Source organism: Poecilia reticulata, linkage group LG10, assembly GCF_000633615.1.
Source record: "Poecilia reticulata strain Guanapo linkage group LG10, Guppy_female_1.0+MT, whole genome shotgun sequence".
NCBI lineage: Eukaryota > Metazoa > Chordata > Actinopteri > Cyprinodontiformes > Poeciliidae > Poecilia > Poecilia reticulata.
Window position 1 is genome coordinate 30384681 of NC_024340.1, and position 14297 is coordinate 30398977.

The window sequence follows — 14297 nt, forward strand, 5'->3', positions numbered from 1 at the left end:
GTGTGTGTGTGTGCGTGTGCGTGTGTGTGTGTGTGTGTAAAATATATATATATATTTATCACAACTAACTTTGTTTTTGGTTTAAAAATATTTTTTGTATTAATTGATTGTGGGGGATTTAGATGTTAAGAATCAGACGTCACGATGCTCATCAGGAGGTTGTGTTCTTGGCTATTAACCTGGTTGTTACTCGGTTTGTTAACTTTACAACTTGCTGTCGTTTACAGGACAGACATTTTCATTGAGGCAGCTCGGGATTTGTGAGCCAGCAGCTCGCAGAGGCTTGGCTCTCTGCCCTGAGACCGGCCTGTCCCACCCACTCAGCAGCTACACCCGGGGGCCGGCCGCCACAGAAAACCATGAACCTGTATCACCGGAACGTACCATGACTCTTTGGGGAACGGGGGCAAAATCTGGGCAGAATTCATGCCTCTCCAGCCGTTCCAATTCGGCGCTCACGCTCACTGACACGGAAATGGACAATAAATCGGACACAGAGATGGGTGAGTAGGGCACACTTTGCATCTCACACCTCCCTATTTGCTTCGAAAAGTGGAAGAAAATCACTAGGTAGAAAAAGCAGCAGCAGCAGCATGGTTGGTGCTGCAGACGAGCTCCTGATTGGTGGAAGGAGGTGGAAGTGTGATTGGTGGGGCAGCTTTTTAGAGAGGCATTTGCAGCTGTCTTTGTTTGGATCAAAGGGGAGAGTCTTTGCTGCATTCAGAGAAAAATTTCGCCCTGAGATTGAGTGCTTGCTAGTCACCTGGTCCGTCTCGGCGGGAAGCCGAGGAGTTTGATAAAGTTTCCCCATGGGCTATCGCAGAATCAAAGATAGCTTTGTGCGCCTCAGTCTGAGATTTTGCTTAGAAATTCTGCAGTGGTTGACTGGGCATACATAATGGCTGATTAAATGGGCACAATGGTTTGAAGTGCAAATTTGATCATGCTGAAAACCTGAGATGGAGGATTGGGCTTCTCTGTTTGAAGAGGGCAAATCTTTTCTACACCAAAGAGAGGCTATGTTTACGGATTGTTTAAATGTGTACCTGTCTGATTTTAGGCTCATTTATGTCACACTGAGTTCACAGCTTGATTCTTTCATGCTGGCATTTTACTGTTTAATGACTTTAGTTTCATTTTGCATCATAAAGTCTTTAAATTGATCGTCTCACCTGTTTGTATTTTTGGTGTAATCCTAATCTTTGGTTTGAAATTAATTTTCTCTGTTGTAATTAGCTCTGTGCTCTGAAAGCTCTCCTGACTTCATATGTCATTCATCATCATTACGCTGTCACCATTGTAACACATCTGATGCAAAGCTCTAATTATTTTTAAGAAATCGATGTTATCAAAGAATGGCAGGCAGTTCAAATAATTAGGGTTTATTACACTTTTCTGGCAAGAGCATTAAAGAGAGGGTAAAAAAGAACATGTCTTGTTCTCTTGCTATCAATTTTTATACTGAAAACATTGGCCACAGTCTGACATTTGAGACAAGTCATTTTCTTAATAGCAGCATTCATCATGGGGAGCTCGTCTACCGGGGTGGGGGAGCTGACTTAGTCCTCTACCTTTTCAAAATGCCATCAGAATTCAAATTCAGGCATCTGTTCCTGAAACTGGCCTCAAAGGAAATGCGCCTCACCTCCTCGGCGCCTCACTCAGGACACATTTGTTGTTCTATATGCCAGAAATGAAACTGCATCTCAAGAGGCTGGTCCGTTTTGCAGGAGAACACAGAGCTTTGCTTCAATAGATCCTCTCCTGTGCTTTGATTCCTTCTGCGCCGCAACCACTTAAAAGTGTGTGACCTCACACACACTCATGCACACTCCACAGTTAGGAAACGCCTCAAGAAGCTTCTGCTGATTGGCTCAGGTTTGAACAATGTCCTGCTGGGAGTTAAGGTCACTCACAAGGCAGGAGTGAGTCTATATTTTTGGTCATTGCAGGAAAAAAAATCGTTTCTTTTTTTCGATGTTGCGAAAAGTGAATTCTTTCTTATTTTCAGTTTCACATCATTTAAAATTCAAACTTTGTCTATTTTTATAACCTTTTCTTGGTTTATTGCGTTTCAAGTCGGAACAAAAAAAAAAAAAAACCTGCCTCTGTTCCACCTCTATAGATCTTTGTCTTTTTTTTTCCTTTGGCAGGAAGCATTGCACTTTTGACTTTCACTATTTAATGAAGCAGCTAAGAGAAATGACCCATCCAAAGGTTTCTATCAACTCAATATGCATGCGGAAGCTCCGACAAGGGGCCGTTCAGCCCCACTTATTCATAAATGAACTCGATATTTCATTGTAATTTGCTCTGTTCTGCAGAGTGTTCGACACAGACAAGTACCAAAGCCTGTGTGCGTTCGCAGCGTGTGGCATCTGCAGATATCCATCCACCTCAGGGACAGAGGTCGGTTACCTGAACAGATGAACCCAGGGTGGTCATCAGGGGGTCAGTCTGCAGTTCTGTAAAAACTCATGTGGGACGGCAGGAACAATGAAAGCTGATTTATTTTGTGGGCAGCGAGACATTTTGTTATTTTGCATATTTGATTCGGAAGATAATGGCTGTTACAGGAGGCTTTCTAAATTAGTCCAAACATTATTTAAATATTTCTGTTTTTGTGTTAGTTGTATTAGTTTTGGCCTGTTTATTTATTTATTTACTTTTCCATCTTTGTTTTTCTCCGTCTTTTTCTATGTCTTTGTTTCTTCCTTTCTTTATTCCTTAACTACTTTCTTTGTATTTTTAAAAATATTTTATTTATGTTTTTCTATCTTTTTACTTAGTGGCTTTAAAGAACATTTTAAAACATCAAAGACATCTTTAGTGGAGATATTTATTTATTTTATTCAATCTATATCAGCTAATATTTATTTATTTTCTAAACAAATAAATATTTTATGGAGAAAAGGCAGATGAATAAATGAATTAATTAAATAAATAAAAATAACCTTTATAAACCTCTTTGAGTTCCCTTAGTCCTAAAAAAACAACAGGTCATACAAAAGTAATTTCCACACCAAGAATATTGCATAAAATATTCCTATAATTAAGATATTTTACCTGGATATTATAATTATGGAGTTTAAATAATTGAATAAGTCATTAATGCTTTAAGTTGAAGTTTTTTGCAACACAATTAAAATTTAGTTGAATATATTTTAAAAAATAAAAAGAGAGAAACCTCCAGGTGAAACAGTAATTATGATGGGATATACTTATGCATATCTGGGTTGATTTAGTCATATTAGAGAATATCAATGATTCTAGAAGGACCTATTAAGTTATGCAAAGTCTAATTGGGATTTCAAATGGAGTTGAATGTGGGTCACTTTGTGTCCCTGGCGTTTCTAGTTTCCTGCAGACGTTTTAATTTGATTAAATATAGTTAAAAATGTTAAGAATTATAAAAAATTTTTAATGCAGCAAACTACATGTTGTAATTCTCCACTGTAACTGAGAATATGGACATCTTTTTTATTAAAACCCATCGTGAATGTGATCCAGATTTAAGATTTAATACCTCAGGATGATCTTTGGTGCTCAGAGTTGTTTCACGTTCTGTCAGGTAATTAAGAGGAACATGAATTTTAACTAAGGACAGAAAATGTCCTGATTTAAAAATGTGAACAAATTCCCTCCAAACAAAACAAAAAGCCACTGTGTGCTCTTCTCTCTCGAGCTTGGGGCACTAACTACTAAAGTGCACTCTTTAAAATGAAAACCTTGTTGTGAAGGTTGCTTATATATTTATATTTCAGTATGTTTGTGTTAGGTCAAAGAACATCCTCGGAGGAAAAGTCAACACTACCAAGGAGACTGATCACCCCCCACACACACCTCCAATGTTGGCTGTGCTGGGCTTAAAATCAATATTATATCCTTCATAAAACATGAATGACTTCATGCAGCAAAAACATTGCATGGCCCTGTTGAGTTGTATTCCTAATAGGGTGTGAAAAAGCTCACGCTCACTTGTTAGGTATTATAGGTGGAGAGCTTCAGCCCCTGACAACAGCTCACCTTATGAAACACATCAGGTGGATTTATTGTTTAACGGAGGGACTTGATGCCTGCTGGACCTGGTTTGAAGCAAACCACTTCCAGGTAATGTCTGTCATCCCGGGCTAAAGAGCCACCATCTTCTGGGATTATTATCCGTGTCTGCGGCCTTGAAGGCGGCTGCCCCCCCGGCTCGTGTTGGGGTGTGAAGGGGCAGCCTCTGGTTCCTCTCACAGCTTAACCACAGATGACCTTTTACTCTATTTCTGTCCACAGTTACGTACAAATAGTCAGACACACACGCACACACACACACACACACACACGCACGCAGACGACGCGTAAATAGAAGCAGACAAAAACACAGTTACATGCACACAAGGAGGAAGCAGCTTATAAGAAATTTTGGTAGAAATTATATTTGCTAATAGAATATTAGTAATAATAACTATAATATATTTGATTATATATTAATCTCGATATTTGTATTTATTTTAATACATATTCTATAATTAATTCTAAATAACTATTCACTACTACTATTATTATTATTATCATCGACAGTAGCATTTGCTTCTGGGTCATTTTTTCCCACCCATCAGTTCAAAACTTGATTTCCTCCTTCCTTATTTCACCTCTAAAACAATTTTGTATCCATATACATAAACCATGCTGCATCCGTTTATTTTATTGATAATTAAAGAATTTATCATTATGGTGATCAACTGTCATAAAAATGTGGAATTAAATTAAAATTTTCCATAATGTCTGTAATGTTTTTTTGGTTTTGAGCCACTTTTGAATCTGTTGATCCCAGATTAAACTGGATCCTTCCTGTTAGAATTTGGTATTTATTGGAGTTACAGCCAGTTTTTCTTACAGTAGCCTATTTGGAGCTTATAGAAAATAAATATTTTATTACAGTGGGAACGTTATTTTATTTTTTATTTGAGCTGTCTCTCACTGGTCCCTTGCTCTGTTTTTTTTTTCCCTATTCTGTCCTTGTCATCTTTGTCTCTTTGCTTCCTGATCCAGATTCAGCGTCTTGTGCCATTACCTTAAAGTCAATTGTGGAACAGGACATTTTTTTCTTTCCACACTTTAGTTGAGGAAATCTGCTTCAGAAACTGCAAGGCAAGCAGTCCCACCAGACTCTTTGTCTAAGCTGCCAGTACAGGACACTTGTAGAGGCTTTGTCTGCTGCGGCCTGCACCTCCTGCCCAAACTTATTGTGGGAAACAGTGTGTCGCATTCATGCTTTCATAGAGGATGTGGGGAAGCAGTAGGGCCTTGCATGTCCGTGTTCTTATCCAGGAGTGTTTACTAGGGGGATGTAGCAGAAAAGAATTTCAATTTGTTCAAGTCACAGGTCTATACGGCGGTCATAGACATTTTACAGTTGTGTGTAGCAGATTTACTGCGTGAACAGAGCCAGTAAAAGGTTAATTAAATCAGGAGAGAAGTCACGGCAAAGTGTTCTGTAGCATAGTGAGCTTTCCTTGGAGCACAGAAATCCTCTAACATGCCTCTCTGCATGTTGCTGCTCACTCATTACGTGCACACACACTTCCGTATCTCACTCTGGTGTTTTTGTCACACTATACCTTCCTAGGATTAGAGAAATCAACCCAACGTGCGGACATGTTTGCGCGCACACACTGGCGTACATGCCGGAGGGGCGTCACGCTGACGGAGGTGACAAGCCATCTGTCAAACTCCTGTCTCAGATCTGCGCCTTGTATTGTGACAGTGGAATCAACCTATTGATCGTAGCATGAAGAAATCTTTTCTCACCGCTTTCATAATTCAACATGACACGAGCTGAACTCTAAAAGAATAAATAATATCAGTTTGTTTTTTCTATACCCTTTGGTCTGGAGGGGCAGTCATTTGTGAGATGCTTGAAGAATATTCAGTTATTGGCAGAGCAAACTGTTTCATGATTTGTTGATTGGGGTTGGAAAGGTGTGTCTGAGTTTTATTTGGTGCCTCGTCAAAGGAGGAGGTTCACTTTGATCGCCATCATTTTTACTGTCACCACTTCTCTTCTGGCTGCTGTTGTCACCGCTTAAGTGCCGGCGCTGTAAAGTGCTCAGGGTGATGGGATGTGGGATTTGGCGATGAGATGTCATGGCAGCTGTTGTGCTTACCCCTCATACATTGCTTTCTGTTTTAGAGTGATTTGGGGGAGTCTTGAAGGGGTCACTGCCCTCTTGTTTTCGAAGAACAGAGGTCATGGACTTTTCTGCCTCTTTCAGCTCAAACAACAAAATGATCTCTGATTTTTTTTTTTTCCCCCCACATAGTTCTTTTCTACAACCTGACTCACGGTGTGTGCAATGATGGCATTCTTGTCTCGTTGGTTTATTCTTGTGCTCAGCCACATTCACAACATCACAGCACCACATAGTGAAAAACTTCTTCACACACCACAGCTACCCCCCACTGAGTAGATGATCTGATTAGACTTTGGAGTGTCTGGCTGTATAAATTTGCATATTAATAAGGAAAAGCTGATTTTCTTGAAGCTACTATGTCCCTTTAATACTTCAAAGATAGAATTTCAAATAACATCAATGTGAAGATGGTTTTTTGCATCTCTAGAAGTATTTCCTAATGAATGTGCTGTTCATATGCTTCAGACATGCAGATCTTACTATGAAGTTAAAGATGGTTTAATATAAGGAGGAACCAATTTGAGATGATAAAATAAACATAGACAATAAATATATCTTTTGTTTATTTCAGTGTGAAAACTGATTTATTTCATACTCATATTTTGTCAAAAAAATTAAATAACATTTTTAAAAATTAAAATAGAGCTATAATTTTAAAATATGCAATTTTAGAGCTGTGAGTTTAATAATCACTGGTTAATTAACACATTATTGTATTTTTGGGGGATTAAATTTATGCTAATCCAGTAATCATTAATCACTGTTTTTTCCCTTTGTTTTTTGTAGTTGATTCTTAAATAGCATTGTCAGTGATTTTACTTCAGTGAAACTCTTTTGTGTGAAATAATCAGCAGTTGTGTTTTTCTTTTGTTTCTTAATGAAGTGAAGATGTTTTTCTTTATCTTTAAAAGCTGTTTCATCTGTCCAGCCTGTATTTCCTGAAGCTATGTTTACTCCACAGATGACCAGGGTACAAGTTAAACCGTGAAAGTTGGAAATCTGTCAACATCATTTATTTTGCTGTGAAAAACACAAACTGTGGTTGTTATGGCAGCAAAGGGGCAAAAAGAAAACATAAGAAACACACACACCGTAAATAATTGGTCTGACCTGAACTTAATAGACATTTGTGAGCTATTTTTTATTAAAAAATAAAAAAATTAATTTTGACCCAGGAAGTTTTTTTCTGTTCAGGAAAATCTCAATGACCTTAACCTGAGAAACTCCAAGGTCTTTGCATGTCTTAGTTGTTGGATTTTTTTTTTTTTTTTTTTAAAGAAACCAGTAATGTAATAAAAAAAAACAAAGTGGAGTTGTTATTTAATTTTCATTTTAAAATACTGAATAATAAATGGAAATATAATCTATATTTCTTTGCTAATCATAAACACATGAGGATAAATTTGAACTTGTTTTGATTTTCTTTTTAGGTTATAAATAATAAAAACCTAAATCGGTCCCAAGAGAAATTAAAAATTGATCCATTATTGCACATTCTTATACCCTGCAGTGAAACCACTCTTAGGTGTACATATTTCCAAAAAGTTCCTTTAAATGTAACTAAATAAATGTAACTAGATACTACCAACCTCTGGGTGTACAAAGTGCTAAAAAATATTAAAATACATTTCTTCATCCAAATTAAAAATATGTTATATTAAATTCAAATCAAATTCAAAAATACTTTACTTATCCAAAAGGGACATGTAACTAATATTATCATAGGTTTTGTAAAGAGTTGTTGTTGATGCGGATGACTCTGGGCAAGTAGGATCCTCTGTAGCAGTCTGTATTACAGCAAATCTGAAGGAGCCTCTGACTGAAGACACTATGTTATGTTTCATGAAAAGGATGCTCAGGGTTGTCCATCGTTTTCTTCTGTGCAGAATGTTTTTCTTTGTATGTTTTTGCTAAACTGTATTTCTGTTATTGTGGAAAGAATTGCAGCTCAAGGTTTACACATGAAACAGCGCCTCCTACAGTCACATTCATGAGTACAATAGTTGCAAAACTGGGTTATTTTATATTTTGATCCCCAGAAAGGCAATTGTTATTGTTTTGTGCTACAATTTATTTCAATATGAAATCTTGATATTAAGTCAGTATACAACCTTTTTTTTTTTTTAATAAAAAAATATTTTCTATTTTATTTCAATGTAAAAAAACAACATATTAAAACTGAAATTTCAGGTACCAGATTTTTTTTAATCACAATCCTGAAATGTATCTGATCCTGCTACAAGCATTGAGTCCATAGAAGGTGCTGTTTCATTTTTGTCCCACCCCTGGGTTTCAAGAAAGATATAAACAAGAGCATACAAAAAAAAATGCTGTGATGAATTTCAACAACTTTAAATACTATTTTTAAAAAGCCGTGGTTTTGTCAGTTATTTGCTAGTAAAAATTGAGGTGTGTATCTCTTTGCTGATGATTTTAATTTAGCATTTTAACATTTTAAGCATGAAAAATAATCAAACTACATTTAAATTTCAGCATTTCCACGATGAGTCACATAAAAAACAAATGTTCAATTAGGTTTTTTTTTCAAAAATATATTTCAAAGCTAATTTCTGATGGGGAAAATCCAAAAATCAAAACATGCATAGACCCAAAAGGCTGTCTCTTTATCAATTCATAACTCTTTATGGTATAAAAACACAACACTGAGGTTAGCATTTAATTTGAATCTTGCAGGTCAGTATCATTAGAATTTAACATAATATAAATACTATATTAATCCCCATAAGAAAATTATCAACATTACACACATGGATTAAAAGTTAACAAAAATAAGATTGTATATAATTCAATAATAAAATCACTTTCCCAATCAAGGTAATGTTAGTGAAACAGCCCTCTAATATTTTAAGAGGCTGTAAATAGTTGGCCATTCACTATTGGACACTTCCCACTTAATAAAAAACAAACCACTTCCTCTTTTCTCAGAGAAAAACGTTTGTTTTTCTGCTTAGCTTGGATCAAATGATGGTAGCGCTTCACTAGGGAGGTTTATTTTATAGCTTATTTAATCAGTAAAGGCAGGTTAGGGTCTACTTTACAAGGTTCTTTTACACGTACATAAAATGCACTACTTAGATCAGTGTTTCTCAACCTTTTTTGGGCCAGCGCCCCCCAAATCTTTATCCAGGTCCCTCACCGCCCCCCACCAAAGAATCTGCAGGCTACTTTTCACTGACTATTATTTTATCATTAATATTACTGTCACTATTGTAGATTTTTTGATTTTTATGCTTGTTTCTGTATTTATCATCAAAAATAATTTCCCAGAGAACAAAAAAGTCATGAGAATAGAAATTATTTTCACAGGTGTCTACGAAAAATGCAATGAGCATTCAACTTAAAATCGGTAACAGCAGCCAATCAGAGTGGAAAAATATTCTTATTCTTTGCCATTTTCTAGTTGTTAAATATTCCGCAAAATGACCAAATAAAAGATGTTCAACATGCCAGTTTAAACTTTGAACTATTTGCATAACGACTGAGCTCTGCAACATTAAAACATGGATAGAACTGTAACTACATTAATCATAGCTCTTCTTCTCTTCAGTGTTTGTCAGTTTCTGGTGGTGCAGCTCTGTGCTGCCTTCAGGAGAATGGGACATCAGAGTATCATCCATAAAACTTCACCCACATGACATCTAATGTGCAAACCAGAGCTTTCAGTTGAAAAATAAAAGTTCCAGGTCCTTTTAATGCCATACAAATATGAGACAGAAACATGGATTATATCTTTATATAGACCTGCCTATTAATTATAGATTAATAGTTTTACTGGACAGAAAGAACAAATCTGGTTCTTAATCAAATCCTAATGAGTCAAACTGAAAGTGTCATGGAGTCATCAGCCTCATGACATTAACACTGACATGAAAAATAATATTGAAGAAATAAATATATCAAATTTAGTTAAAAACATAAATAAGTGAAAAGTTATTTACTGTTATGATCTGTAAGATATATTTATTCTCACTATTAGATGTGGTCTAAACAAACCCATAACATTTCAACAATATTATTTTACCTTTTATCTGGAAATAGTGTCTATTTATTCTTGCCATACAGTCTCTGTATTAATTATTGCTCTAAAGGTCTTGCCATACCAGTTTATTCCTCTGTATTTACTTTAGTTTCTTAGTTTATTCTTGCATTTTGTTCTTCATTCATTTCCATTTAGTTTTATTTGATTAATATTATCCTCTCTTGGTTTATTACTGTGTCCACTTTAGTTTCTTTCCTGTTGTTAGATTTATTTTATCGTTTATTGATCATCAGTAATTTTCACTCATCACCTGCTGCGCCGCCTAATCATCATGTGTTTCACATCATGTGTTGATTTTTCACTGTTCAGCGTCGGATTCTCTGTTTTTATGTCATAATTCACATCTAGTTCTTCGCTCCGTTTTGTCCGCTTCTCCTGTTTCAGAATTTTGCGCAATGTGCGCGTCGTTTTTTTCTTTTTCTTTTAAGCCCCTAAGGTGCAGGGCGGTCGGGAAACGTATCGATGGGGAAAAGGCAGACTGACATAAACCTTTTAAAACAACAGAAACAATTTCTGCATTCTGATTATTGAAATTTAAAAGTGCTGTGTTGTTCCATCACCCCCGTTTCATACCGGACCACTTACAGCTCTGGTGTTAACGCTATAAAATGAACGCTCTCTATCGTGGTATCACCCATGGAGGGATTTCTTTATTTAAATGGGTTCATTTTTCAGAGGGATACAAAGTGAGGGTATCGTGATTTTAGCTACCAGTAGCAGGAGAACGGAGCTTCTATTAGCTGCCAAGAAGCTAATAGAAGCTACAAACACTGAATAGAAGAAGAAGAGCTGCCATCGATACAGCTGCAGCCAAGCATGGTTTAATGTTACACAATACAGTTTTACCAAGTTGCTCAAAGTCTAAACTGGCATTGTTGTGCATTTAAGGTGTAAAGTTTACCTTCGACCAAACGCCCCCCAAAGGCATCCCAGCGCCCACCTTTTGTAAAAATATCCGCCAGCGCCCCCTGCCGTCCTCTGAACGCCCCCTGGGGGGCGGTACCGCCCATGTTGAGAACCGCTAACTAAGACGGGGATAAATAAATGTTTTATACCTCCCAATCTGATATTTTCACCTCTTTTGGGGGGCCCAAACTTTACTTATAGGGGTGAAAACTCTTCCCTGTAATTCACATCATGCATGCAACAACGTCTCAACTCTGTGCACGGCTCACACTAATCACACTCTGTAGGGAGACTGCAGGACTTGTCATTACGATTAGGAATTACTCTACACTTGTCAATTATGAGACCACTATTTACCATCCTCAGGAGAAAATGGTTCATTTCATTTCATCACACAACCTAATTGAGTGATTGTATTACCGTGCAACATGGAAATAGACAAGAAGACATTTTTATACTCTATGAATATTAATGTTTGAGACTAAAATCATCAAGTTGTTCCATTAGTTTTGTTGGTAATTACATGTACGTCTGGTATCTTCTCTACAATTAATGGATTTCAGAACCCAGCCATCTACCTCGACTTCCTCGAGAAAAGGTCTCACAGGGAAACATCCGTGTTGTGGAGAGATTGGAGTGCGATTAATTCAGGGTGCAGTTTAGTTGTTTCCATTTGTTGCATGCAAGGAAATACCACAGCTTAAAGAGATGGCTGGAAACTGATAACCTTGAGAAGACGGTCAAACGTTGAGCACATAGGTTATAGTATCCATGTCTGCTTTGTTTCATATGGGCCGGTATAGTTTTCCTGTCCTGTTCTGCATCGACATACGGTTTTTAGATGTTGTCTCCAGACTCCTTCATCATATCAGTTACATTTGGTTTTGTGTCTTCTTTTTAATCATCTATCTTGGGACTGAGGAGTATTAGTTACGTCTGTTGCTTCTCTGGTTTCGGTTTTTAACCTTTTGTTTTGCCATTTTTCAAGTTGGCAATCAAAAAGGTAAAGATCAAGGTGATTGCTGCACCTGAATGTGAATGTCTGCAGTTGGAAAGGTTTGAAAGTCTTTTTGCTTGTTGCTTCGCTGTGTCCTTCAGCAAGACACTGGGGCCAAAATGTTTGAATTGCAAAGTATCTTCAGCCATGGAGTGGAGTTTTAATGCCCCAGGCTCCAATGATAAACCAGAGGTTCCCCCTCTCTCTTCTACGAAGTTGGTCAATTAAGAGATCAAAAATAATGCCTCTAAACGTGCTTACATAATTGCTGATTAAGTTTTAGACGCATATAATTAATATCATTTCTTTACATGATATTCATAGTTGCAGAAAAAAATGTTTCTCTTTTTCACACAGATGGATATAAATGTTTCATTTAAAGCTTTCATCTCAATCAGGATTTCAGTCAGTTTACATCATGATAGCAGCTCATTTCTACATTCACCACAGAAAAGAGCCTTCAATCTACATCCTGCTGCTGCATCGGATAGTTTTACTGTGTTTGTCTCATTTAACAATTCATCCATTGAGACTTGTGCATGGTGAGGGTCCTGCATGGCGTTGTTTCTGGAGCACAGAAGAATAAATTACTCTCTGCTGTGATAACAATGGTGTTTCTTCTGCTTTTTTATGTTTCACAAAAATGCTTCAATTCTGTTCACTAACATTTCATGTCTGACTTTTTTCATTCACACAAACTCTTTATAGCCTCAAAGAAGGACTGACAACAACCAGTGATAAAAAATTATATTAATGATGAATATTTTATGACTGAGCTCCTGCTAAGAGAAGCGTTTTCTCCTTTTTAATATCACCTTTAAAAACCTTAGATTTTTAATATAAAATACCTGCAATGTATTTCTTTCAAAACCTTTTACTGAAAGTAGCCAATGATAAGTGATTATGATTGAAAAACATTTTGGAAATAAAAAAAACAAAACAATCCTAGAACATAGAGACAAAGGTTGCTGAGATGAGGCTTTTTGGACAGATTTGGGTGAGAATATGAGAACAAAGGGCAGGATATTTATTTTACCGTATGTATATATATATATATATATATATATATATATATATATATATATGTGTGTGTGTGTGTAGATACACAGTATCTACACCTGGAGTGCAGACATAAAGATAAAGCTGTATAAAATATATAGATATTGAAATATTTACTGTTTTTACACAAATGTTTTAAACAAAAACAAAGATAATTTGCTTTCAGTTAGATCTGTTGCAAAAAAGTCTTATTATGATCCGTAACCATGGCCACAAGGTATTGTTTTTACTACTGGGAGCAGCTGATTAGCATCTCAAAAGCTCAAATAATACCTTACCTATGACCCCAGAGAAGTTGAAAAAGAGGCTTCATGGATGCAGAGCAGAGAGAGGAGGAGGAAGTTCAAACCATCTCTTCCACCTTTCATAATGGGCAAGGAGCATTTTCCTGACTCCAGCACCAGACAGAGATTTAAAAAGAAGCAATAAAAACAAGTAAGGTGGATTAGCAGTGCTAGCTAGCAGCCAGTGATGTCATCCTGGACATGTTACTGTCCTGGATGACAGTAACATGTCATCCAGGACATGTTACCTCTGCTGCCTGGATATTGAGCTGTTTGCGTGTCATCAGTAATGAATCTACACAGCAACAGTCTTCAGTCAGAGGCCTTTTCAGTTTCATTGGAAGACTGACTGTTACTGGAAATTCTTCCTGATCCAAGCATCACCATCCACTCTTTGAAGTCACTTAGATGATATAATTTACAACAAAATTTAATTTCCCTTTGGGATAAATGATGTATTTTTAAATTGAATTGAACTGGATTACTCCTGTTTTGATTGTTTATTTAGGTTTTCTATGAAAGTGCTCAGACAGAAATGCAAACAGAAGCTAAACTAGTAAACTATTAATAAAATGTCTTTTTAGCTGATCTGAAACATGAGGCCTGGAGGTGGGAGTACCGTGTCTCTGTTAACAGCTCTCTCCACAAGCTGCTCTTATTTTTTTTTCTGTGACTCTTTTCGAGCAAAATCAGCCTGAAATAATCTTATTCATGGATATTTGCATGAAATGTTGGTAAGTCTGCTTGCTGTAGTAAAAGCATCAGATTACCTTCTTAACTGTTCATATGATGGATTTAGGATATATATA

At 36.6% G+C, this 14297-nt stretch overlaps 1 protein-coding gene across 6 annotated transcripts in view; it reads left to right on the plus strand.

Moving 5' to 3' along the window:
* LOC103471835 (teneurin-3) overlaps window positions 1-14297 on the plus strand; it is a 190344-nt gene that overhangs the window by 17799 nt on the left and 158248 nt on the right. For all 6 annotated transcript variants that reach the window (XM_008421052.2, XM_008421055.2, XM_008421051.2 and 3 more), the window contains exon 3: window positions 228-503. In XM_008421052.2, the coding sequence (XP_008419274.1) occupies window positions 228-503 (276 nt within the window). The remainder of the gene's footprint in view (window positions 1-227; window positions 504-14297) is intronic.